At 38.9% G+C, this 25,191-nt stretch overlaps 2 protein-coding genes across 6 annotated transcripts; both read right to left on the reverse strand.

The window, feature by feature from the left end:
- Positions 1-669: 669 nt before the first annotated feature.
- Positions 670-17,513, reverse strand: LOC114471291 (uncharacterized). 5 transcript variants are annotated; one of them, XM_028460000.1, is made up of 8 exons: positions 17,407-17,513; positions 12,533-12,690; positions 11,233-11,489; positions 10,728-10,815; positions 8,427-8,539; positions 7,054-7,176; positions 6,875-6,968; positions 684-842 (listed from the first exon to the last, which is right to left on the reverse strand). In XM_028460000.1, the coding sequence occupies exons 2-8, from the start codon at positions 12,644-12,646 to the stop codon at positions 804-806; spliced, it is 828 nt and encodes a 275-aa protein (XP_028315801.1). In that variant the 5' UTR covers positions 12,647-12,690; positions 17,407-17,513; the 3' UTR covers positions 684-803. The 5 variants fall into 5 exon arrangements, with proteins under 5 accessions (XP_028315800.1, XP_028315801.1, XP_028315799.1 ...); XM_028459998.1 differs by lacking the exon at positions 17,407-17,513 and adding an exon at positions 13,431-16,661 and having other exon boundaries at positions 12,533-12,687; XM_028459997.1 differs by lacking the exon at positions 17,407-17,513 and adding an exon at positions 13,431-16,659 and having other exon boundaries at positions 6,875-6,965.
- leprotl1 (leptin receptor overlapping transcript like 1) lies at positions 16,796-24,413 on the reverse strand. Its single transcript, XM_028460001.1, has 4 exons — positions 24,271-24,413; positions 23,712-23,787; positions 21,237-21,423; positions 16,796-17,519 (listed from the first exon to the last, which is right to left on the reverse strand). Exons 1-4 carry the CDS (start codon positions 24,284-24,286, stop codon positions 17,403-17,405), a joined length of 396 nt encoding a protein of 131 aa, XP_028315802.1. The 5' UTR covers positions 24,287-24,413; the 3' UTR covers positions 16,796-17,402.
- Positions 24,414-25,191: the final 778 nt, after the last annotated feature.

A 25,191-nucleotide genomic window follows, 5' to 3' on the forward strand; every position in this document is an offset into this window, starting at 1 on the left:
GTGTATTTTTGTCCTTTTGTATGTCTTTGTTGTTTATTTTTGTATTTTTCTGTCATTTTATTGAAATTTTGTGTATTTTTGTTGGTCTTTTTGTATATCTTGGGTGATTTTGTGTATTCATCCATCTTATTGTAATGTTTTGAAATCGTTTTGAATGTTTTTGTTGGTATTTTGTGTATTTTTCTGTCATTTTGTCTAGTTTTCTGCCTCTGCAGAGTCTGACGCTGCAATCTCCGCCCCCCCCTCCACTGGAGCGTGCACGGAGCCAGGCTGAAATCACCTGTCCTAAGTGAACATATTAATATCCTGCTTCATAGTACAGCTTCTCTCTAGAATATTTGGTTAGGTGAAGCTAACAGAGAGATATCCTGGACATATTGATCCAGTTTTGTAGTACAGGCACTAAACAACAGTGGGAGAAGTAAAGTTATAGTTGATGTGGTGGTGAAAACTAAAACTCAGCAGGGGAACAAACAGCATTTGTTTGTACTTTATTTCCTCTGCTCAGCAGCTGCTGCTCCTCCTGTGAGAGTTTGAGCCACAAACGCCCTCGTTCTCAGGTGCTTAAAGGTCGTAATGAGAAGGAATTAGTGAAGAATGGGAGCAGATATCTACTGGGACACATGATGTGCACGTGTGAGAGACATGGAGCCCAAACAAAGACAGAAAGAAACTTAGTGCTGTGTTTTATTTCAGTCGTGTTTTCAAAGGGAGAAAAAAAAGGTGTGATGATAAACAGTGAAGGACGAACATGTGGAGGTTTTCTTGTGGTTCACAGAAGGTTGAGCTCCGTGCTCCTGTCTTCACGGTGGTTTCCTGTATCCGTTGATCGGTCGTCCTGCCTGAGAGCAGATAGATAACACAGGGTGATTTAACGTAGAAGCTCAATCCAGGCTTCAGGGTTTATCTGGTTTATTTAAGTCTGAGTTAACTCCCATTGATGTGGATTTCTGTGACTCCAGAGGGGTGTTGCACAAAACCAGGATAGAGGATAAAGCCTGGAAAAATCAGCTATTCTGGATAAACTTATCCCCAAGTCAGGCCAAGTTTATGCAGGACAAGGAACCATGGTGATTTAGCCTCTACAGCTAACCTGTAACCATGGTGATTTAGCCTCCTACAGCTAACCTGTAACCATGGTGATTTAGCCTCTGCGGCTAATCAGTAACCATGGTGATTTAGCCTCTACAGCTAACCTATAACCATGGTGATTTAGCCTCAGTGTCTAATCAGTAACCATGGTTATTTAGCCTTTACGGCTAATCAGTAACCATGGTGATTTAGCCTCTACAGCTAACCTATAACCATGGTGATTTAGCCTCTGTGTCTAATCAGTAACCATGGTTATTTAGCCTTTGCGGCAAATCAGTAACCATGGTGATTTAGCCTCTGCAGCTAGCCTGTAACCATGGTGATTTACCCTCTGCAGCAAGCCTGTAACCATGGTGATTTAGCCTCTGCGGCCAATCAGTAACCATGGTGATTTAGCCTTTACAGCTAACCTGTAACCATGATGATTTAGCCTCTGCGGCTAACCTGTAACCATGGTGATGTAGCCTCTGCAGCTAGCCTGTAACCATGGTGATTTAGCCTCTACAGCTAACCTGTAACCATGGTGATTTAGCCTCTGCGGCAAAATAAAAAGTTAAGTACTAGCGGGGAATTGAACTCGGTTCTCCCACATGAGGCTGTTCCTTTTTCCTGTATCATGTCTTATTTCTTCATTCCGCAGTTATTAGGCAGATGTAAACGACGCTGTGCGTCCGTGATCCATACTTTTATCTGTGATTCTGTGATCTAATTCATGGTCTTCTTCAGAAAGCCGTCACCGCCCACTTATCTCAAACATCCACAGCCGGCTTTACTAAACTAAGCCCCGTCTCTTTATCATGACTCAGCAAACGTGCAACCAATTTCTCCAAGATAGCGCAGACCAGACTTTGTCTAACCACGCATTCTCCTTTATGCTGGATGTATTTATCTGACTTTTGTGCAATACCCCCCAGGTCTGCTTTGAATGCTTGTTTTTCTCATGAAGGAGCCACATTGTTAAACGTGCAGTAAAACATGTATAAAATGGAGATTTTAAAACAATACTCGCTCATTCTTTGCATTTCTGCTCCGTCAGATGTCTGAGCGATCTAAAAGTGTCCCACTAATGTCCAAATTACCATATATATTAATACCAAGTAAATTATTACTGCTATGTGAATATGAACTGACTTATGAACACTTCCTCTTCCACCTATAAGTCTGTGCATTTCTTCATTATTAGGACTTTGATTATTTTTAGATTATATTATAATGATCAAACACACTACTGTATATTAAAAACATCTATTTGAAAACGGGTTGAATGCAGACCAAAATAAACCACCACAATAACCAGGATGTTTAAATCTAATAAGAGTGCGTCATAGTGCCCAATTACACTTCATCGAACGTATTCATAGCATTGCATATTCACGAGTATTTGAGTTCACAAATCTGGTCAATGTTGTTAGCATACGATAGACAATAAAACTGAAAAGTTACTTTTTTAGGTTTTTGTCCTGAACAGATGCAGCTGTCAATCAAAATCAACATTTATCATTACGCAAAGTAATTTTCAATAAATCTGATTAAACTACCTCTTAAAGGGATACACTACAATTTTTACAAATGTGGCTGAAAATCTTTGAAATGTACTTATTATTAGATCTATGCCAAACAAAACACAGTGTTTTGCACAATAATTGTTTTATTAACTTTTAAAAATGGGACTACTTTACAGTTTTAGAGCCTGTGTTCCTCCATCTTGAAATCACATGATTGATGATGTCACACGGCCCCACTGCCTGTAAACATCCCATTGTTTTCTATTGGAGTGAAACATTCAGCCTGATTTTTACATCATTTAGTAGATTTTTTTAGTCAAAATGACAACTTGTGCTGCTTTTGGTTGTTCTAAAAAAATCAGGAAAATTTAAAGATGATGATGTAAACCTCTTTTGTTTATGGAAAGAGGATAAAAACATTTGTGACCCGAGAAAAATATCTATGACCCCAGGGGGCGACAGTTCCAACTCTGAGGTTTTGCAGAGAAGAAGAGCTCTCCTAAGTGACCTTTACTTTCCCTTAAACAATGTACGGCTGATGCTCTGGTGTCTGAAGTTAACAAGGAGTATTGAAGATGCACAAACCCTGAGGACAGAAGTCCTTTTGAGTGGGAGTCGTTCAATCTTTAACATCTTTAACTTTTCCTGATTATTTAGGAACAAGTTTAGGTGCAAATGGTTATTTTGATCTAAAAAGCTGCTAAATGATGTAAAAAGCAGCTAAATGATGTAAAAAGCAACAAAATGATATAAAAAGCAGCTAAATGATGTAAAAAGCAACAAAATGATATAAAAAGCTACTAAATGATGTAAAAAGCTTCTAATGATGTAAAAAAGCTACTAAATGATCTAAAAATCAGGCTGAATGTTTCACTCCAATAGAAAACAATGGGATGTTTACAGGCAGTGGGGCCGTGTGACATCATCAATCACGTGATTTCAAAATGGAGGAACACAGGCTCTAAAACTGTAAAGTAGTCCCATTTTTAAAAGTTAATAAAACAAATATGGTGCAAAATAATGAGTTTTGTTAGACATCGATCTAATAACAAGGATATTTCAAAGGTTTTAGGCCACATTTGTAAAAACATTGGAGCATCCCTGAAGTTAACTTTGACAAGGATACAAACCCATTCACCTCCACAGCTAATTTAATGCCATCATTTATTTCAAGCATTTATCTGCCAAACCAACAAACAGACCCAGCAGTAAACAGAGAGGAGACGCTTTTACACACGTTTCATTACAGCAGAGAAAACCAATGATTTGATAGGAAAGCTGCATTGTTTTAAGCTAATGCACCAAGATGATGATGTGTCTGTGGACTTTAACACTGTTGTCTCAGGACGTCTTTAAAGCCTCTGTTTTCAGCAGCTGTTAATTGTAAACATGGAGGAGCTGCTAATGTGTTTTAACTGTGTGTGCCCGACGGACCTTCTCAGCTCCTTCAGATAAATGCTTCCCATCCCACAGCTCTGCAGGGACTCAAAGGAAGAAGAGAAACTCCTACTTTTCATCATCTGCTCTCAATCAGAATAATTCAATAGAGCTCAGAGGCTACTGGCACTCGTTATTAGCCCCCACTTAGCTTTGGAAGAGGAGCTTCCATTGGGACCAAGCCAAGACATTCAGATGTGACTCTGGCACCAAGAACCAACCATCAACCCTCTCAGAAGGTTCTCCTCGGGGGGAACTGGCCACCATCCATACACGAGTATTGGCTCAGCGAGGCTTCCAGTAAATCCCAGCGTTTAAAGCTCTGACGATGAAGATTCTCCGACTTCAGATGAACACATCGAACACCTTCGACTGAGGCGAGAAAATCTCCCTAAGTCTGAGATGACTGCGCTGGATTTGTGAAGCTTCCTGGAAGAAAGAGTACTTTGTGGGATGATTTGGACTTCCTGTTGCATTGCAAAAACATTGCTCTTGAACTTTGTAAAAGGCCACGGCGAGAAGAAGAGTGACAAGCAAACACCGACCCAACCACAGCGCAAATGAATGTTCTGGCTCCGTCTCCCTAAAGTCCACAAAGCTTTGGCCATCACATGGATGCTGTGGTGTTTTCATTCTTCTCTTCTCTTTTAATTCCTGAGATTTACACTCAGCTCTGGTCCAAAGATTTATAGAGATTAGATCCAGTCAACCTGAAAGGATCTACTGAGGGATCCAAAGGTTCTGCAGGCAGTTCTAACACAGTGAATTGTTCCAGATGTTTTAAACCCAGTAGAGCCCGAAGGTTTCAAATCATGAGACAGCAGCGTGTCCTTTCAAAGGAGTTACTGATGTAGACGACGGCGCTGACAGCTTCATCAGATTCAGAGTCACAGAAAGCACAGAAAACCTTCAAATCACCAGCGTTAGATCCATAAAAGCAGGAAAAAGATCACAAAACTTCAATTTTCATTCAAAGATGCTTTTTTTCTGCGTTTGTCATCAAACTATAGGCCTACAGTGGGTTTTATATGAATGTGTTAGGGTGTCATTTATTCAGACAACTGAATAATCACGCGGAAGTCAAGGAGACTTCAAAGGATACATCAAAGCCAGTTGAAACATGTCAGGAGATCAAAGTACATTTCCTGAGGAACAGTTGTCTGAATAAATGAAAACTGATATTGAAGACAAAAAAAAATCTTTCTGGAATTATTAAGATGGGTTTGATCTTTGACCCGCCCACCCACTCACAAGTGCTATGATAAAAAGAAAACCACTGAGTTGTCATAAATGTGTGACTCAAAGGCCACATTATGTCATAATAAGAGCATTTATCAATATTTTACTCTCAAAAACATGAAAATTGAAGCTGCAAGCTATTCCTGTAAAGATGGAAACTCCAGCGTTGGTTCCCATGGGAGACATTTTAGAGGCTAAAGCAGAACATTACCCACCCAGATTCCTTTGAGTCTCTTTACTTTGAGCAGCTTACAGCAGACATGCTTATTCAACTGGTCTGTGTGTGCTAGCTTTGGAAGAGCAACGTTAGCGCTGTGGTGACGACGAAACAAATGTATCCGCCTCTGGCTTTGCATGTTTTTCCAGTTCAAAGATGTCCAAAGATTTGAATGAACACTGGGATTTTTTGTGGGGGTGGAGTTTGTCTGTGATGAGAGTGTTTGTTTACAAAGAAAAATCCATCTCCTGCACCGTTTCCCATCCAACTATGGGGTGTCGAATGTAAAAACTTGGTCACTTTTTCAAAGCCAACATATTTTGAACATTTAGCTCATTTTTATTTCATTTAAGACAGAAATTAATGTACAACAACATGTTCTGTATCACTGTTAAAAATGTGTACACGTGAAAAATAAATGTAAATGTTAAATCTAAATGTTACATATAAATATAAATGTTAAATCTAAATGTGAAATTTAGATCTAAATGTTAAATCTAAATGTGCAATCTAAATCTAAATGTGCAATCTAAATCTAAATGTGCAATCTAAATCTAAATGTTAACTGTAAATCTGAATGTTTAATTCATATCTAAATATAAATGTTAGGCAAGACAAATTTATTTGTAAAGTGCATTTCAAACACATGACAATTCAATGTGATTCAAAAAGTGCAAGATAAAACATTCAACAGCTTAAAAATCAATAAGAACATTAAAATCAACAGTAAAAACATTGTAAATCTGCAGTAAAAACATGAAATCAACAATAACGTGATTAAAAATCTACCTCCCAAAGTCTTGAATAACTTAGATTTAAAAATGTTCCATGTGATGCTGACTTCAGCTCTATTGCTGTGTGTTCCACTTCTTCTTTGCAGCATAACAACTAAAAGCAGCGTCACCATGTTTGCTGTGAACTCTGGTCTCCACTATCTGACCTGTGTTCATAAATCTGAGAGACCTGCTGGGTTCATACCTGACTAACATCTCACTGATGTCTTCTGGACCAAACCCATTCACAGATTTAGCTTTAAACTTTTAACATTTAGATTTAGATTGACCATTTAGATTTAACATTTACATTTAGATTTAACATTTACATTTAGATTTAACATTTACATTTAGATTTAGTTTTCATGTGTACACATTTTTGACAATGATACAGAACATGCTGTTTTACATGAAATTCTGTTTAAAGCGAAAGAAAAATGAACTAAATGTTCAAAATATGTCAGCTATGGAACAGTGACCGAGTTTCTACATTTGGCGCCCCATGTCCAAGCTCAATGAACACACACACACACACACACACACACGCACACACACGCACACACACACGCACACACACACGCACACACACACGCACACACACACGCACACACCTGTTTAAAGATCTCCTCATACAACATGGACGACTTCTTCACGTCATCACATTCCTGCTTAGTCACTGCATCGACGTCCCATGATGTTACACTGCTTTAACGCAAAGATACATTTAACACAAGGACAAAAAAAACATAAAGCAGATTCAACTGAAATTTAATCTGGATGATTTTCTGACCTGTTAGAGTTCTGTGTGTCCAGCAGGGGGCGGTAGTGTAGACTTGGTGATGGTCTTTGGTCATCCAAGGTCTTCTTCTCCAGTACTCGAGCTTCCCTCTCCTCCATCAGACAGTCTTTGAACCTGTTGGAGTCGATAACAATAAAAGTAATTATGGGAATGCTTTCCTGTCTGTGCTTCACACACGGAGGAACGTTTGCTTTTCCTTAATGTGTGTGTGTTCTTTTCTTTTGGAACATGGACTGGGCCATTTACTGTAATAAACACATCTGTGCATCAGATTAACATTATTAACAGAGTGGGATGTATTTGGAGAACAATCCAACCTGAACGCGGACAGGATGTATTTTTCAAAGATTTATGATGTCATTTTAAAAGATGTGAACAAAAAGTAAAACCCGAGATCAACAAAAAAAAAGGTAACGGAAGCATTTATCGTGTGTAGAGTGTTTTAACTGCATTAAAATGTCCATTAAAACATTTTAATATGAAGAAAATACTGTATATCAAGGAATGAAAACATTATAAGAGATACTGAAACAAAACAAATCAAACAAAATGACAAAAACACACAAATTTACAGAAAAATACACAAAACGTTTCTTAAAACACACAGAACGGCTCAAAAAGAAAACTGAACGACAACGAAAATACACAAAACAAAAACAAAAGCACATAAAATGGCTAAAAAAGCGAACTAACACCAGAAAAAACAAAAAATGACAGAAAAATACACAAAATGATTCTCAAAACCCAAACAATGTTTCAGAAAACAAACAAAAGGACAACAAAAACACACAAAATGACACAAAAATACACAAAATCAGTCTACAGACACAAAATGGCCCGAAATTAGAGACAATTATAACAAAAACACAAGAAATGACAGGAAAATACCCAAAATGAATCTTAAAACACAAAAAGGCTCTAAAATAAAACTAAAAGACAACAAAAACACGTGAAATGTCTCGTAAATCAAACAAATCAAGAACAAAAACACCAAAAAATTATGGAAAAAGAGACAAAACGAGAACAAAAACACACAAAATGACAGAGAAATACACAACACTAGTCTACAAACATAAAAATGGCCCTAAAATCACAGAAAATATCAACAAAAACACAACAAATGACTCAAGACGTACAATATAACAACATGAATACACAAAATGATGACGACAAAAAAAAAACATGAAACCTTTTGTCCTTCCCAGTGTTAATGCTCAGGTCATTATTAAATGTTAATAACGTGGCCCTCAGGTGCTCATCTCTGCTTTGGACAATGTCCTGCAGAGAAACCTTAGTCCTGTGGTGTAAACTACTAGTGGTGCATTATGAACTATATATTATACTGTATATAAAGAGACACAAACCTTTTAACACAAAGCATCCAGTGTTTCTGCTGCTGACAAAGCCACTCAAACTGCTCTGCTGTCTGCTGCAGTTTCTTTAGACTCCCTTTGTTCTCCTGCTGCAGCTTCATCACCTAAAACACACGAAGACAACAGAGGAACACACCGTTAGAACGGGGTTCCCAACCTCCTGGTCAAGACCCCATTTGGGGTCGCGAGACACAGGGAGGGGGTCGCCAGATGCCTTTAAGAAACTAAGAATATTTTCTTAACAATTTGAGCCCATTTTTGCTTATTTTTACGCTTTATCTGCAACTACATCAAACTTGCCATATTTCAACCTATTTTCATCACCTTTTCTTGCCATATTTTTGCTCCTTTTATTGCATTTTTGCCACATTACTCCGTTTCCTACCACTTCTCCATCAAATTTCAATGCCTTTTCTGCACAATTTTTCCCCTTTCAGACATTTCCACCACTTTTCCACCTAATGTCGCATGCATTGACCCATTATTGTCACTTTTAACCTCTTTTCACCATATTTCATGTTCATTTTTGCCAATTTAACCACATTAACAGTTTGTCATGCCCATTATTTGTCAATTTAGAATAATTGTTTGCACTTTTAAAATGACATTAGCCCAAGCCACACCCCCACCCCCACCCCATTACCCATTTCTGTCACTTTTAAGCCAATATTGACACTTTGAACCCTTTTTACCACTTTTTCTGTTAATTTTTTGTCCACTCTAATTTGCAACTTTTAACCAATTTCTGTGGTTTTTAAAATCCTTTTTCACCATTTTTTGTTCCTTTTAACTAATTTTGTTTCTGATTAAAACAAGGATTTACATCTTTAAGATGACTACATACTATGGTGCAAATAATAATCATAATAAATGTTCCTGGATAACAGTGGATATTATTCAGATGAATAAATAAATGTGGTTATCACAGATTCATAGAATAATAGACCATCATTTTACTGACTTTATGAATGGACCCCAAAAATCTCTCCCCTTTATTCCCCCTTATAGATGGTCCCTGTCTCCACATGACTGTTCTAGAATATTCATGTCTGTGTTCAACCACCTAAAGAACCGTCCTCATTGGGCGTTGGTTTCTGACAGAAGTGCATTAAACTTATGAAAAGTGAAATAAATGCCAGTCTAAGTCTTTCTAACCTGACTCGATCCACAGCTCGTACACATTACATTCTGCGTTTAATGTTTCATGAAATGACTTTTCCAAAGCCAGCCGCAGCTTGTTTTTCCAGGTTTTAGCTGGAGATTCATCACAGTGTCCTTAACTAACCTGACAGAGCACAAAGCCAGTGTGTGTTACTGCAGAAACACCAGAACCAGCTGTTCACGACACCAAAAGCTCTTCTTCGTTCATTAAAAACTCATCCAGTCACTAAATCTTTGGACATTTAAACTCAGGATTAGAAGTCAGAGTATAGGTTTGATAATATGTCCAATCCTGACACCTGCTGGACTAAAACATACACAAAATACTGAGGAAACTGAGCTCAGGCTCTTTGTGACTCATGTTGGATGTTATTCACAAACAGGAAATGCAGCAGAATTCAAAAAAAGAAACCAAACTAAAATTGTTATATAGGCCAATTAAGAATAAAGTCAAAATGTCGAGATTAAAGTTCAATTATAGAGAATAAAATTGGAATATAATGTCAAGATTAAAGTCGAAAAAATTAGATTACAGTCAAAATTCTGAAAATAAACTCAAAACACAATATCGTCATAAAAGTTGAAGGTTTGCTAATAAAGTCAAAGCTATGGAAGCTGGCAAGGAAGAATTGTTCTTTAGGAACAACTGTTCCTGAAGAATAAATGAACACACAGCAACAAAAATACACAAAACAAAAAAAAAGCAAAATTATACAAAATGACAGACAGATCAACGCAGAAAATACACAAAATTATGACAGAAATACACGAAATGACAGAATATACGCAATTTGACACATAAATGTAAATAAATATAACAACTCCAAAAAGCATGCAGGACAGCAGTCCTTCAGGAATTGGTCATTTCTGTGCTGCTCGTTTTTCGTTATAAGATTACAGATGTGAGAAATATTGATCAGAGGGAATGTTCTGTGTTCATAACAAACAAAGCTAAAACGTACTTTTGGTTTGTTGTTATTTTTTGCTGCTCCAGCCCTGCAGGCATCAACAACAATAACACTGTGCAACAATGTTTAGACATTTGGAAGTATTTTAGTGTAAAATATCTGCATGGAGCAGTTCTTCATGGAGGTCTAGACTCCAGCTGAGTGTAGAGAACGTTAAACTCACCTCCTGGTGGTGAGATCTACGTAGATCCTTCATCTCGTCCGTCAGAGTTCTGTTCATGGCCTGAAGCTTCTGCAGCTCCACTGTCTTACTACATATGATAAAGATTTAAAAAGGTCAACATCAAATGCTTCTCGATGCAGGTTTCAGACCCTAAAACAGTGTTTTTTCTAGTTTTTTTATTATTATTATTAATTACTAGACATTTCAGGCGACCCAGTTTAAACTCCAGGCGACCCCACATGGGGTCCCGACCCCAAAGTTGAAAACACTGCCCTAAAAGGTCATTAACACACTTCCCTTCAAATCAACCCCTGTTCTTTATTTATTTCATTATTGTTATATTTAATTTTAGCAATTTGCATCAACTTCCTCTGTGAACTTTAATTCCCGTTGTTTTTTTAATTATTTTGATTGGTTTAATATTTAATTATAAAGTGTTGATTTTCCTTTCATCTGTTTTTTCTGATTGATAATGTGAGCATGTGATAATGTGTGATGGTCCTACCCGTGCAGCTCTGTGAGGAGGCTCTCTGTCAGCGCAGCTCTGTGCTGGGCCTCTGCGTGCAGCTTCATCTGGAGGCCTTCGGCCTCTGCAGCTCTGCGCTGGGCCTCGTGGTGCAGCTCCTCCACCAGGCCCTCCAGCTTCCCCTCAGAGTTCTGCACACACAGCAGCTCGGAGCCCACCTGTCGTAGCAGCTCTGCATCCCGACAGCTCTCCTCCACCAGGAGGACCACACGTTGATGGAGCAGCTCCACCAGCTCCTGGAGGAGGAAAAACTTCATTTTCAACATTTAGATGTTTTCTGTCATTTGAGACAGAAATTCATGTAAAACAACTTGTGCTATATCACTGTTAAAAATGTGGACACATGAAAAATAAATGTAAATGTTAAATATAAATATTGAATCTAAATCTTAAATGTAAATCTTAATTCTAAATATTGAATCTAAATCTTAAATGTAAATCTTAAATCTAAATATTGAATCTAAATCTTAAATGTAAATCCAAATCTTAAATATATATCTAAATCAAAATGTTAAATCGGTCGCACAGTGTGAATCTAAATGTGAAAGTTAAATCGGAATTGAAATGTTAAATGTATATCTAAATGTTAAAACTAAATGTTAAATGTATAATGTTAAATTGTTCACCAAGTGTAAATCTAAATGTGAATGCTAAATCGAAATGTAAATGTTAAATCGAAATGTAAATCTTAAATTGTTTGCCAAGTGTAAATCTAAATGTGAATGTTAAATCTAAATCTAAATGTAAGTCTAAATGTTAAATAAATATCTAAATGTTAAATCTAACTCTAAATGTTAAATGCATAACTAAATAATAAATTTATATCTAAATCTAAATGTTAAATTGGTTGTGAAGTGTAAATCTAAATGTGAATGTTAAACCTAGATGTAAATGTTAAATGTGATCAAATGCGCTGACCAGCCCACTTTGTATAATTTCTAAACATTTAGCTTTAAACCTGACAACTGATTTAAACATTTAGATTTAATATTTAGATTTAGATTCAACATTTATATTTAGATTTAACATTCATATTTAGACCCCGCAACCCTGAAAAACAGGACAAGCGGGTCTGAAAATGGATGGATGATGGAATTTAGATTTATTTTTCATGCTTGGCATGAATTTCTGTCTCAAATGAAATAAAAATGAGCTAAACATTCAGAATGTGTCGGCTGTGAATCAGAGACTGAGTTTTTACATTCAGCAGCTCAAACAGGAGGGAGGGAGTCTGCATTCCAAATGTTTAACTGATGTGAGTTTAAATGTAGATGTGGACCTGCTGCTGTCGGATCCTGTTGATCAGTCGGTCCTGGTTCCTCCGTAGCTCCATGTTCTGATGCGTCTGATGAAAGATCTGAGAAGCTGCAGCTTCCAGTTCCTCCTGCAGCATCCGCTGCTTTTCTCTGGACAGAACACACTCCCTGTCCAGCTCTGCTGCAGTAACACACACACACACACACGTGATTGACTGGTCTTGCTCTCCAGTTGCCATGGCAACGTTCCTGTTGTCAGCACATTCAGGTAAAGGTATGTTGAATAGATCCTTTAACAGGTCTGATCATTCTGGTGCATTTATTACATTTCACCCTCTGTAACATCTTGGATGCATTCTTTCCACACAGATCTCATCAATACTGGTTTCAACTTGAATGAATCCCTGCTCAACAAAACTCTGCTCCAAAAACTCTGACTTCTTCTTCTCTCGTACATATCACAGGCCCTTAAAACACACTCATTCAAAACTTGACTTCCGTAGTAATTACAGGAGGATTATTTTTGTCTTCTTTTTGAATAACGTTAGACTAGACACTAGAGTGTTGGTGTGTGCGGTGCACGCACGAGTGCCCATTCATGTCAGAAGAGGATGTCATTAATATCTCAAATGACATTTTAGTCATTATGTAATAAGGTATATCTGCAATGTTCATTGAAGGGGGGGACGTGACCTTCTCCCGCGGGGTTTAATATGATAAGGTGTCATTTATTCAGGAAACTGCATTTGACAGTCAAAACATGTCAGGTGATCAAATTACATTTTTTTGAAAAAAGACGACAAAATGTAATTGCTGGAATTAAATGAGTAATTCTTGAAGCACTGATACAAATATTAATCCTGATCCTAAACAGGAAGTGGTCAGATTGAGGCAGTAACAGGTTGACCTTGGTCGACCTACCTTTATCTCGAGCCAGCCTGGTGCATTTGGCCGTCAGATACTGGATCTGACTGAAGTCCTCGTCCCTGGTCGCTCGGAAAAACCTCCTCAAGCTCATCTGTGCATGTGCAGATTCCTCACCGGGATCCAAAAATACAGAATCCCGTTAATCCTTCAGGACAGAACACGGAGTGCACGACTCGTTTCCTTCAACGTTTAATGAACCCAACGAAGTGATGAAGGTCTGTTGGTGGAGAAGCTTCTTCTGCTTCTTGGAGGTTCATAAAAACTGCATCTCCCACTCAAACTGAAGCTCAGTTCTGTTACAACGAGTAAGATTTGGGGAGTAACTTTCACCCTCGGGGGGATTTGGAGAGTTAGAGGTTTTGGGCATGTTGAGTCTAGCAGGAGAGACGCTCCATAGAATACTGTATCAAGAGTTTTTTTATTTTTATACAAAGACAAATTCCTCAAATGTGAAGGAACAGTCGGAGCTTGAGGAACGGTCCAAATAAATGGTGCCCAAACACTGGCCTGTGGACCCATACCAGACCATAGACCATTCGGACCCCAAAGAAAGGTTTGTTTTTTGGGCAATATTACTCCTGTTCTTTGGACAAAAATATTTTCCTCCTGTTTTTTGGATAAATTTTTTCCCCCTTATATTTTTGTGACCTTAGAAGGCATTTGAAACAACAGATTGAGAGCAAAACAATTACTGCGAAAAACTGGAAAAGAAATGACTGTGAAAAACTCAAGAAAAAACAGACATTTTTCAATTAATTTTCCAAGTGAATGCAATACACTTTCTGTAGTAAAGAGTGCTGATATATCCTACTTAGTACAAGTAAGTCACACATAAAATACTCAAGCACAACTAGGGCTGGGAGGTATACCGGTTCATACCAAATACCTGTATTTACCTGATGATTTATCACACGATTATTTTTTTAGACATAAAGCTCATTTAGTTTTTGTTGTGCGTGAATAAGACAAAAGATGTTCCAAAAACAGCATTTATTGAAAAATAAAAAAGAAACCAACATGCTGACTTCTGCATCTGTAACACAAATGTTGTTGATAGAAAATGACGGACACTGACACAAAGCGCCCTGCAAATAATAAATAAATACAGTAACAGCCCAACAGGAGGAAACCGTCCCAGCTACACGCGGGAGTTTACAGCAGACATGAGAACTCACACAGTGGAGTTACCCTTAGTTTTAAAATATGAAACCATGCAGACGACTGAACTCCAGTCTTCATTCAGAGCAACGAGGAACTTCAGCACGTTTTCAGACCTTTACCCACCTGGTTTCTAGCTTCCAGTGGGATTTCTTTTTTAGTTCATCCAAAACATCTGAGCCTGTTGTGTGTAAATACACACACACACACACACACTCACACCCTGGGTGTTAATTTCCAACAAGATTATTTTTAAATTATATGTCAAGGTTTCATTTATTCAGACAACTGTTCCTCAGGAAATCCACTGTGATCTCCTGACATGTTTCGACTGACAACTGGCAGTCTCCCTCAGAGGCGTCTGTTGATCGCTTTGATATTTTCCTTTGACGTTTCCATGACTTCCACATAATAATTCAAGAAAGATTCTTTGTGTTTTCTTTTTTCACAATATTAGAATAATAATAGTTTGAATAATGACAGTATTATTCAAAAAGAAGACAAAAAGAACTTTGCTGGAATTATTGCGCAGCGGTCAAGCAAACAGCAGACGCCTCTGAAGAAGACGAGCAGTTTCCGACTGACATCTGCCAGTCTTCGTCAGAGGCGTCTGCTGATTGTTTTGATGTTTCGTTTGAAGTTTTCTTGGGTTCTGGTGGCACTACTGGCACTACTGGCACTTGTCAGTTGAAACATGTCAGGAGATCAAAGTAGATTTCCCGAGGAACAGTTGTCTGGATAAAGAAAAACTGTAAATATTATTTAAAAATAAGACAAAAAGGAATCTGTGCATGGAATTATGACGCTGAGGTCAAGGAAAAATCAAAGGAAACATCAAATCCACTTTGATCTCCTGACATGTTTTGATTGAAAACTGCCAGTAGTGCCACCCGAAATCTAACCCAAAAAAACTTCAAAGGAAACATCAAAACGGTCAGCAGACGAAGACTGGCAGTTGTCAGGGGATCACTGTGGATTTCCTGAGGAATAGTTCTCTGAATAAATGAAACCTTAACATATGACCCTGGGTGTTTTTTGTAGCTTTAAAGAAGGAGGAACATGTGCACGTGTGCTTCAAAAAAGGAAGAACTAAGGATTAAAAATGTGATCAAAGGCATTGATTCTTCTTTAAAACTAAAACATTTGATTTCTTTAACAACAAACGGACTAATCAGTTTCCAAACGGAGAAACAAACAAACAAACAAACCATCTAAACACACATCGGTGCTTCCAGCAGGAAGCAGGTGCTTAACTCCTGGTTTAGCCGCCGTTAATGCATTTAAACGCTGCAGCAGTCTGCACCTGAGCCCCAACCCCCCACCACCCCCACCCCCCTACCGCAGTGCCTGCAGCAGATTATGTCCAACTTTCCTCACACAGACGAACAGCAGAAGGCAGCCCAGCATACGGTGAACATAGTAGGACATCCTCAGGTCTCAGAGTGAGACATCAGTATCATTTATCAGACCAAACGGACTCATGACTCAGCAAAACCTCTGTCAGATGAAACGGCCTCACATGTCCAACCATACGTTTGGTTGGACAAGTGAGGCCACTTCATCAGGCTTCAAAATAAAAGTAGTCAGACTCAATGGCCTTAGGCCGTAAAACAACATGGCGTTTTATTTTGAAGGAACTGAAAGTACACATGACAAGTAAGTTGAAAATCTGTTTTTTTTTTTGCTTTTTAAGTCAAGATACATCAGCATATTGTTTGATTAATAAATTCATAGTTAAATGAAATGTTGATATATCTTAACTTTTAACTAAAATGAACAGGAAATAGCTTTCAACTTACTCTCGTATCCGAAGCGACACATATTGATGACATCTTGTGTATCTATGGTTTCTTCAAAATACGTCAAGTCGCTGTTGAGTCTGACAACTTTTATTTTGAAGCCTGAGGCCGTGTCATTTGACAAAGGTTTTGCTGAGTCATGAGTCTGTTTGATCTGCTAAATGACAGAGGTTCTCCTAATACAGGGGTGTCCAATTCCGGTCCTCGAGGGCCACTATCCAGCATGTTTTAGATGTTTCCCTCTTCCAACACACCTGATTCAAATGATCAACTCCTCATCCAGCTCTGCAGAAGCCTGATAACGATCCTAATCATTTGAATCAGGTGTGTTGGAAGTGGGAAACATCTAAAACATGCTGGATAGTGGCCCTCGAGGACCGGAATTGGACACCCCTGTCCTAATAGCTCACTCAGAGACCTGAGGATGTCCTAAAATGTTCACCGTAGCAGAATCCACAGTGGAACCGATCAGACCAAACATGCACCAGAGATGCAAGTGTGAAAAGGAACAGGAAGTGGGTCTAACGTGTTTTGTGTGAAGCTGAGCGTGCGGGTTAAAAGTAGCTCAGGTCTTAGCTGTCCTCGTCTAATCCTGAGCGTTCCCAGCCTTTTCTGTGGCGTGTTTTCCTTTTCAAAGGTCGTATTCGAGCGCGTTCACACACTAAAAAGCTTGGCTGTTTCCGTCTGAAACATTCAGTTTGGTATTTTTTTACAACATGTTTTCACAGCAGCTTCAAACATGGAGGAAAAAACTATAAAAACAATAAAAACAAAAAAACCAGACACATTTCTACAGTAAAGCCGACATGTTTCCATCCCCGGTACAGTTCAGGCAGTCACCAAAGTAAAAGTATTGCACTGGTTTGGTAGAGTGAGTCTATGGATGGGCACTCATCATATAAATAACATAAGAACATGTTCCAAACAGTGATACCATAATAATAACGCTAATAAAAACAGTTCAGACTAAGCCCCGCCCACCCGCCCCGCCCCCTTCCGTCGGTTCCTTTTACCACTGCTGCCAACTGAAGTCGTCGTTGGAACCGAAAACCAGGAAGAAGCCCAGGATGGTCCCGAAGATGACTATGTTACCCGTTAGCACCAGCGCACACGCTCCCCAGGCGATCTGTGACACACAGCAGTGATAAAACACGTTAACTAACGCACAACTACAATATAACAGCAACAAACACAAGTTAGAATTATTTTGATCATGTTTGGGATATATTGTTACGAGTAGCACAAGCTCAGATATTTTTATACAGTTTTTTTAACTACATTTATATTTGAGGAAGTGAAAGTATTGAATATAGTTGTTTGAGATTACGTGTGGTGTTTTCATTTGAATAACAATAATTTAAAAGTTTGTTTTTTTTTCATTATTTACTAGACATTTCAGATGACCCCATTTGAATTCCCAGCGACCCCATATGGGGTCACAACCCCAATGTTGAAAAACCCTGGTGTAACCCAATGGTTCCCAAACTTTTCACAGTCCTGTACCCCTTCATACATTTAACCTTGACCCATGTACCCCCTACTCCTGCACACTTAGAAACATAATAATAATAACCATTTTAAAAAATAAACATAATAATAATAATCATTTAAAAAAATAAACATAATAATAATAATAATTTAAAAAAATAAACATAATAAAAATAATCATTTAAAAAAATAAACATAATAATAATAATCATTTAAAAAAATAAACATAATAATAATAATTTAAAATCAGATACAATAAAGCCATACAGTGAAATTTGTCTCTGAATTTGACCTATCCCATTGAGGAATAATATATAATAAAAATAATCTGTAAGCACTAAAGAAAACATCTTATTCAGAATGATCACTTTCACAGTGCATATGGAAAGTATTCACAGCGCTTCGCTTTTCCCACATTTCATCATGTTACAGCCTTATTCCAAAAAGGACAACATGAAAAACATTTTTTAAATGCAAATTCATTAGAAATAAAGAATGAAAATATAACATGTACATAAGTATTCACAGCCTTTGCTCAGTACTTTGTTGTGGCACCTTTGGCAGCAATTATGGCCTCAAGTCTTTAGGAATATGAAGCCACAAGCTTGGCACCTCTATCTGTGGCCACTTTGGCTCATTCCTCTTCACAGAACCTCTGGAGCTCCATCAGGTTGGATGTGGAGCGTCGGTGCACAGACATTTTCAGAGCCCTCCAGAGATGTTCAATGGGATTCAAGTCTGGGCTCTGGGCCACTCTAGGACATTCACAGAGTTGTCCTGAAGCCACTCCTTCCATATCTTGGCTGTGGGCTTAGGGTCGTTGTCCTGTTGAAAGATAAACCGTCGCCCCAGTCTGAGGTCAAGAACGTTCTGGACCAGGTTTTCTTCCAGGATGTTTCTATACATTACTGCATTCATTTTTCCCTCAATCTTGACTAGTCTACCAGTTCCTGCTGCTGAAAAACATCCCCACAGCATGATGCTGCCACCACCATGCTTCACTGTAGGGATGGTATTGGCCAGGTGATGAGCGGTGCCTGGTGTCCTCCAAACATAACGCTTGGCATTCACGACAAAGACTTCAATCTTTGTCTCATCAGACCAGAGAATTTTGTTTCTCATGGTCTGAGAGTCTTTCAGATGCCTTTTGGCAAACTCCAGGTGGGCTGCCATGTGCCTTTTTACTAAGGAGTGGCTTCCGTCTGGCCACTCTACCATACAGGCCTGATTGGTGGAGCGCTGCAGCGATGGGCGTCCTGATGGAAGGTTCTCCACAGAGGAACCCTGGAGCTCTGTCAGAGTGACCATCAGGTTGTTAGTCACCTCCCTCACTAAAGCCCTTCTCTAGGAAGAGTCCTGGTGGTTCCAAACTTCTTCCATTTATGGATGATGGAGGCCACTGTGCTCATTGGGACCTTTAAAGCAGCAGAGATGTTTCTGTACCCTTCCCCAGACAATCCTGTCTCAGAGGTCTACAGACAATTCCTTTGACTTCATGCTTGTTTTGTGTGTGTGCCTTTCCAAATCCTGTCCAATCAACTGAATTTACCACAGGTGGACTCCAGTTAGGCTGTAGAAACATCTCAAGGATGATCAGTAGAAACAGAATGCACCTCAACTCAATTTTGAGCTTGATCTCAAAGGCTGTGAATACTTATGTACAAGTGATTTCTTCATTTTTTATTTTTAATAAATTTGCCAAATATCTCAAACAAACGTTTTTAAGTTGTCATTATGGGGTATTATGGGTAGAATTTTGAGGAAAAAAGTGAATTTAATCCCTTTTGGAATAAGGCTGTAACATGATGAAATGTGGGAAAAGCGAAGTGCTGTGAATACTTTCCGTATGCACTGTAAGTTTTATTTAATTAATTAGCCTACTGGCATGTTCAGGGTTTACTGAAGATCCAAACATGTTCCAGACCCAAACACACACTAACTTTTTTTTTCCAATTTTGAGGAGCTGTCATGTCCACCAGATATAAAGTATGGCAGATATTTTTCTATATTCTGAGAGAGTAGGTGGAGCTGTATTACTATACCATATTTATCTTTCCTATGTGATGGAGTTCCTGAGATATTGGAAGATGAAAATAGAAGAAAAATAAGAACGAGTGAAAATCGGCACATACAGTACCTCCCTCACTAAATTGTCCATATCTCAAAAAGTATTAATACGGTCAAACTAAAAATGTACAGTCTGACTATTGAACAATAACAGAAAAATTTCAGAATTTCTTGAGACTAAAGTGTGTCGGACATTTGTTGAAATGACATGGAATGAGCAAACAATAAATCTAAGACACGTTATATGGATTATTGGAATGACCAGGGACAAATAGGGCTGGTAGTCAAATGTTGTGATGTCTGAAAACAAATATCTTATCATCAGTCCCACTGTCAACCTTGGATATACAGTATGTAGATCTGTCGCTCTGTCCCTGCTCCTCTCCCACCCCCCTTCCCCATCACCACCTAGAATCAGACCTTCTGAGGTCATCACACCACCTGACTGTCAGAGTGAAAGCAAAGATTTTGTTTTGTTTAATGCCTCCACTGACTCACCCCCTCCCATCCAAGCCAAGGAAGGTGTCCGTGGAGCGCCCAGAGAGGCTGTGCCCGCACCCCCCCCAGCACCTGGAATCCTCTTCCCTTCTCCGCCCTGCCCCCGCCCCCTAACACCCCTCCCCAGGCCCAATAACCCACCAAACCCCGCCCACGTGCTATGGTTTTTGTGACTGTGTGTTATCTAAACTGTGTTTCTGCTGAGAGGTTTATTATTTACTGGTTTTGTACTTTGTTCTCCTTTAGGGAACTCATTTAAAAATCCTCTTTTCCCCCCATCTCTCCTTTTGATGTTTTCCCCATTTTTCATACGGGGCGCCGCCAATGCCCATGGTGACCCACAGTTTCTCCCGTTCTTGCCTCCCATGTTATTTGTGACTATTCTTCCATGTTCTCTTTAGACAGGATGATTCTGAAATGTTTGTACAGCACTTTGTAGGTTCCACCTCTGGAAATCGCTCTATAAATAAAGATTACTATATATAACATAAGATTACTATTATCTGAACTCACAAACATCAAACCAACGTATTCTCATTAGGTCGCAGCCAAACAATATTTAGACAGTGGAACTTGTTTTGTCGTGTCCTGTTACTCCACATTACACACACACACACACACACACACACACACACACACACACACACACACACACACACACACAACACACACACACACACACACACACACACACACACACACACACACACACACACACACACACACACACACACACACACACACACACACACACACACACACACACACACACACACACACACACACTTACTACTTCAGCTCTAGCAAAGACGACGGGCAGACCGAACGCTGAGATAACGATGCCCGTCGTCAGAAAGATGGCCAGCTCTTTGCAGGCATTACTGGTGGAGTCTGCGTCGTCCACCACCCTCCGAGAGATGCAGTACGGGATGGGAGAGAGGATGTAGAAGAACAGGAGGAACAGAGGCCAGTATTTACTGCAGAGGGGGAAACGACAGACACACAGAAGAAGAAGAAGAGGAAAGGAATGAGGCCAAACCCCTCTGAGCTGAGGAAATGCATCATAACTACAGCACGGGTTCAATAAAATGCTGCAACATTTGGGTCCAGTGTGTGAAACACTTTGGCTTTAACACAGACGTAGATATTCTAAAGGAGTCGCTCACTGTGTCCACCATCCACCACCAGGACCTTCAGCAGCAGCTCATGTAGCATTAGCATGTTAGCATTAGCTCTGCAGAAGCCTCATGATAACCATCATGTTACTAGAAAAGTATCAGGTTCAACCACTGCTCATTTAACCTGAACAGATGTTGGTTGCACTTCTTTTTTGATATTAATATAGTATTATTTTAATGTATAAAAACAAGCAGAAGTGTCAGATAAACATAATATGTATTTTTATTGAAAATGAGAGCAGAAAAGTTAACATCCCGTTCATTTAAACATAAGTGTTGGTTGGACTTTATTCAAACAAAATGTGAATACATTTGCCATTAAATGTTGTTTACTTATTTATGTCCATCATTAATTTATAGACGATTCCCTTACAAGAAATAACAAGAATCTGTGAAACGTCCCCTGTACTGTCCAGTATCCAGCTACAGTATTTATTTCACTCACACTGATTACATTATTATTTTTGGATAAAAAGTCATTGAATCGTTTTGGATCAATAGCACAAATGTAAAACAATTACACCACAGTGTATTATATCTATGCGTAAGTGAATGAACAGTCAGTTGCGATAGCCAATCAGATACTGTATCTTTGATTAATAAAAAGCTCCCCGTGTAGTGGTAGAGTGTGTGTGCGCGCCATCTCTAGTCCTAACCCTAAAATGTTTATTTTTGTCAGATATGTATTTTTAAAGGAGGAATTTGCCGTGTTAAATATGTTAAAATGAAAAAAATTATTTATCAAATATGGGATTCGAACCTAACCTTGCCTGCAAAATGGATTCTCCTGAGGGGTATTCCATAAAGGAGGGTTAACAAACTGAGTTATCCATTAATGGAATCAGTATCTGATTCCATTACAGCTGGTATGAAGAGGGTCAATCAACCCTGAGTATGTAAACCTTGGGTTACTTGCGTGCACACGCGCGATAAAAAGCCATCATCAATGGATCAGAGATTACTCAAATTGCCATGACAACCAAACGGAAGAGAGTGATTTATTCACCCTAATGGGTGAAATAAGCCGGTGTTTGAGGAATATGAGCCTGTTCTAAAGGTGCGTTCAGTCTTCAGTGACTATAGTGGCTTAAATCACCCGTAATTAGTCACACTTTTTGGACGCTTCATCACTTTATTGCGTCAGTGACGTGACGAGCGGTGAACAATATGAACAAAATGTGTTTTAGGAGATGTGTCAGCAGCATAGGATGGCTGAATAGAGAGCTCTCCTGTTACACTGGATATAAAGACAGTGACTGCGCTTGATATCGAATCATTTATATTGATTTTTAATGTCCTAAAAAATGTCATAAAGAAAACACTGAAGCAGGAGCGGTGTCATAATTCACTGCACCATCATACCTTCAAAGATGTGTGATCTACAGATTTAAGTGTCTAACAATATAAAACAACAACCCAGCCTTAAAAGTGTATTAATTTAAATTATCATCTCCTCCTTTATATTATCCACAGGTTTGTATTCAGTGAACTACAGACGTCAGTAGATGTTTTAATACAGATCAACCTCTCAGTGTCTGTCACTTAATGATCTACATCTACAATGTTAGAAAGAAAACATAAAGAAACACAACATTAGCAATGATGTGAGCACGTCTGTGGTGTGTGATGTTACTAATGTGTTTCAGAGAAGAGTTAAGGTTTATTAAAGTGTTAAGAAATGGTGTTCAGGTGGGCGGAGCCAGGTAGACACCCAGGGTTTCTTTGATAAAATCTGCCAGCGACCAGGTTTAGTTCACGGACAATGTTACCATGGTAACAGACTCAGAGAAAAACATACCTCGCGTTTAGGAATGAGATACTCAGAGTTTCCCTCATTTGAGCCTGAACATACTCAGAGTTTGAACATAACCTGCTTTATGGAATAAACCTCTGGTGTTCACAAACACCAGAATGTGGAGAACTTGAGTTAGAGGGAGGAATACACATCAATTATACTCAATCTGGCTCTTACCAGATTAATTCAAACCCACGTTAGCGTAAGGAAGAATAGCCATGGGGGTTATGGCCACGTTTAACGTACCTCTAGACACTTTCTCATGATGATGACAGGTGTTGTGTTTACTTACTCATACACAGGCAGAGCACATCCCAGCATGAGGAACATGAGGCCGATGGCTCCTCCAAAGGACAGGCTGATCAGAGCTGGAGAACACAGAACAGAGAAGGATCAGCCCTCAGGGCTCCTGAAGGCATCATGTGACGGATCAGCTGCGTTCACGTGTTCCTAGCAACACGATCTGCTGCGAGGAGGCAGCTCGGTGACATCGATTAATCCGAGCGGCTCTGCTGGCAGCGAACGCAGCATCTTCAATCAGAGCTCAAGTTAAGGAGCAGCTAGCGTTAGCTTCGTCTTTAAAAACAGCGGCGCACACTGCGGATAAAAGACTTATTACAAACACACCCATTCCAGGCTGATAAGAGGTGGTTTAACAGCCTATAAACCGCTATTAGTGATACGGAGCATGTAGCTGTTCAGCGGTTATTCTGATTATAGCGACCGAGCTGGCCCAGCACCTTCATACTTACAACCGTAGGATTTAAAGGATCTCAATCTGACACAAACACATAACACTTTAATATGAGAACAAACCGATACATAAAGGGATTAAAAACACAACTGCGTACCTTTAATTCCGGCCATTTCTCCTGGACAAAAGCTCGACCGTCACACGCTGCGACTCACAACACTGGCCCTCGATCGGCTGCCGAGTGGAGCCGAGGATGCACGAGTTCACCCGAGTTCACCCGAGCCACCGACTGCTAATCTTAGCCTTTAATCATTCATTTTAATTCATTTAAGGGTCAATGACGTGTCTAAATTGTTATATAAACCTGCGTTTCTTTAAAAACAATACTAAGCTGTACTTATCTGTAATTTATGCTGTTATGGGTTCTCAACCTTGGGGTCAGGACACCATTTGGGGCCGCGAGACACTGGAAGGGGTTTGAAAAGCCTTTAAGAAAACTAAGAACTTTTTTTTTTTTTGTTTTCCTCCGAGCCCATTTATGCTTCTTTTTACCCTTTTTCTGCAACTACACCAAACTTGCCATATTTAACCTATTTTAATCACTTTTTATGCATCTTTGTTACGCTACTCTCATTTTTGTCATTTCTCCATCACATTTCAATGCCTTTTCTGCACATTTTTTTCCACTTTCAAGACATTTTCAGCACTAATAAACCCTTTAAACCTAAATGTTACATATGTTGACCCATTATTGTCACTTTAAACCTCTTTTCACCATATTTCATGCTTATTTTTTTTGCCAATTTAACCACATTCACAGTTATTTGTGCCCATTATTTGCTAGTTTATACTAATTGTTCCAATATTGACACTTTTTACCACTTTTTCTGTCTGTTTTTGTCCACTCTAATTTGCAACTTTTAACCAATTTCTGTGGTTTTTAAAATCCCATTTCACCTTCTTTTCCAACATTTTTGGTCACTTTTAACCAGATTTATTTCCAATTAAAACAAGGATTTACATCTTTAAGATGACTAGTATATACTATGGTACAAATGTGTGACTTTGACCAGGCTCT

The sequence above is a fragment of the Gouania willdenowi genome, chromosome 10 (genome assembly GCF_900634775.1).
Source record: "Gouania willdenowi chromosome 10, fGouWil2.1, whole genome shotgun sequence".
Lineage (NCBI taxonomy): Eukaryota > Metazoa > Chordata > Actinopteri > Blenniiformes > Gobiesocidae > Gouania > Gouania willdenowi.

Excerpts from the sequence above, each read along its gene's own strand:
- leprotl1 (XM_028460001.1), bottom strand. Across the intron at positions 21,424-23,711 it reads TGTGCTCTGCCTGTGTATGA|TAAATACTGGCCTCTGTTCC; the intron begins GTAAGTAAACAC and ends CCCCCTCTGCAG. Across the intron at positions 17,520-21,236 it reads TCTTTGCTAGAGCTGAAGTA|ATCGCCTGGGGAGCGTGTGC; the intron begins GTAAGTGTGTGT and ends TGTGTGTCACAG.
- LOC114471291 (XM_028459996.1), bottom strand. The coding sequence starts at position 13,527 with ATGAGCTTGAGGAGGTTTTTCCGAGCGACCAGGGACGAGGACTTCAGT. Across the intron at positions 11,490-12,532 it reads ACAGGATCCGACAGCAGCAG|GAGCTGGTGGAGCTGCTCCA; the intron begins GTCCACATCTAC and ends TTCCTCCTCCAG. Across the intron at positions 10,816-11,232 it reads CTCCTCACAGAGCTGCACGG|TAAGACAGTGGAGCTGCAGA; the intron begins GTAGGACCATCA and ends TATCATATGTAG.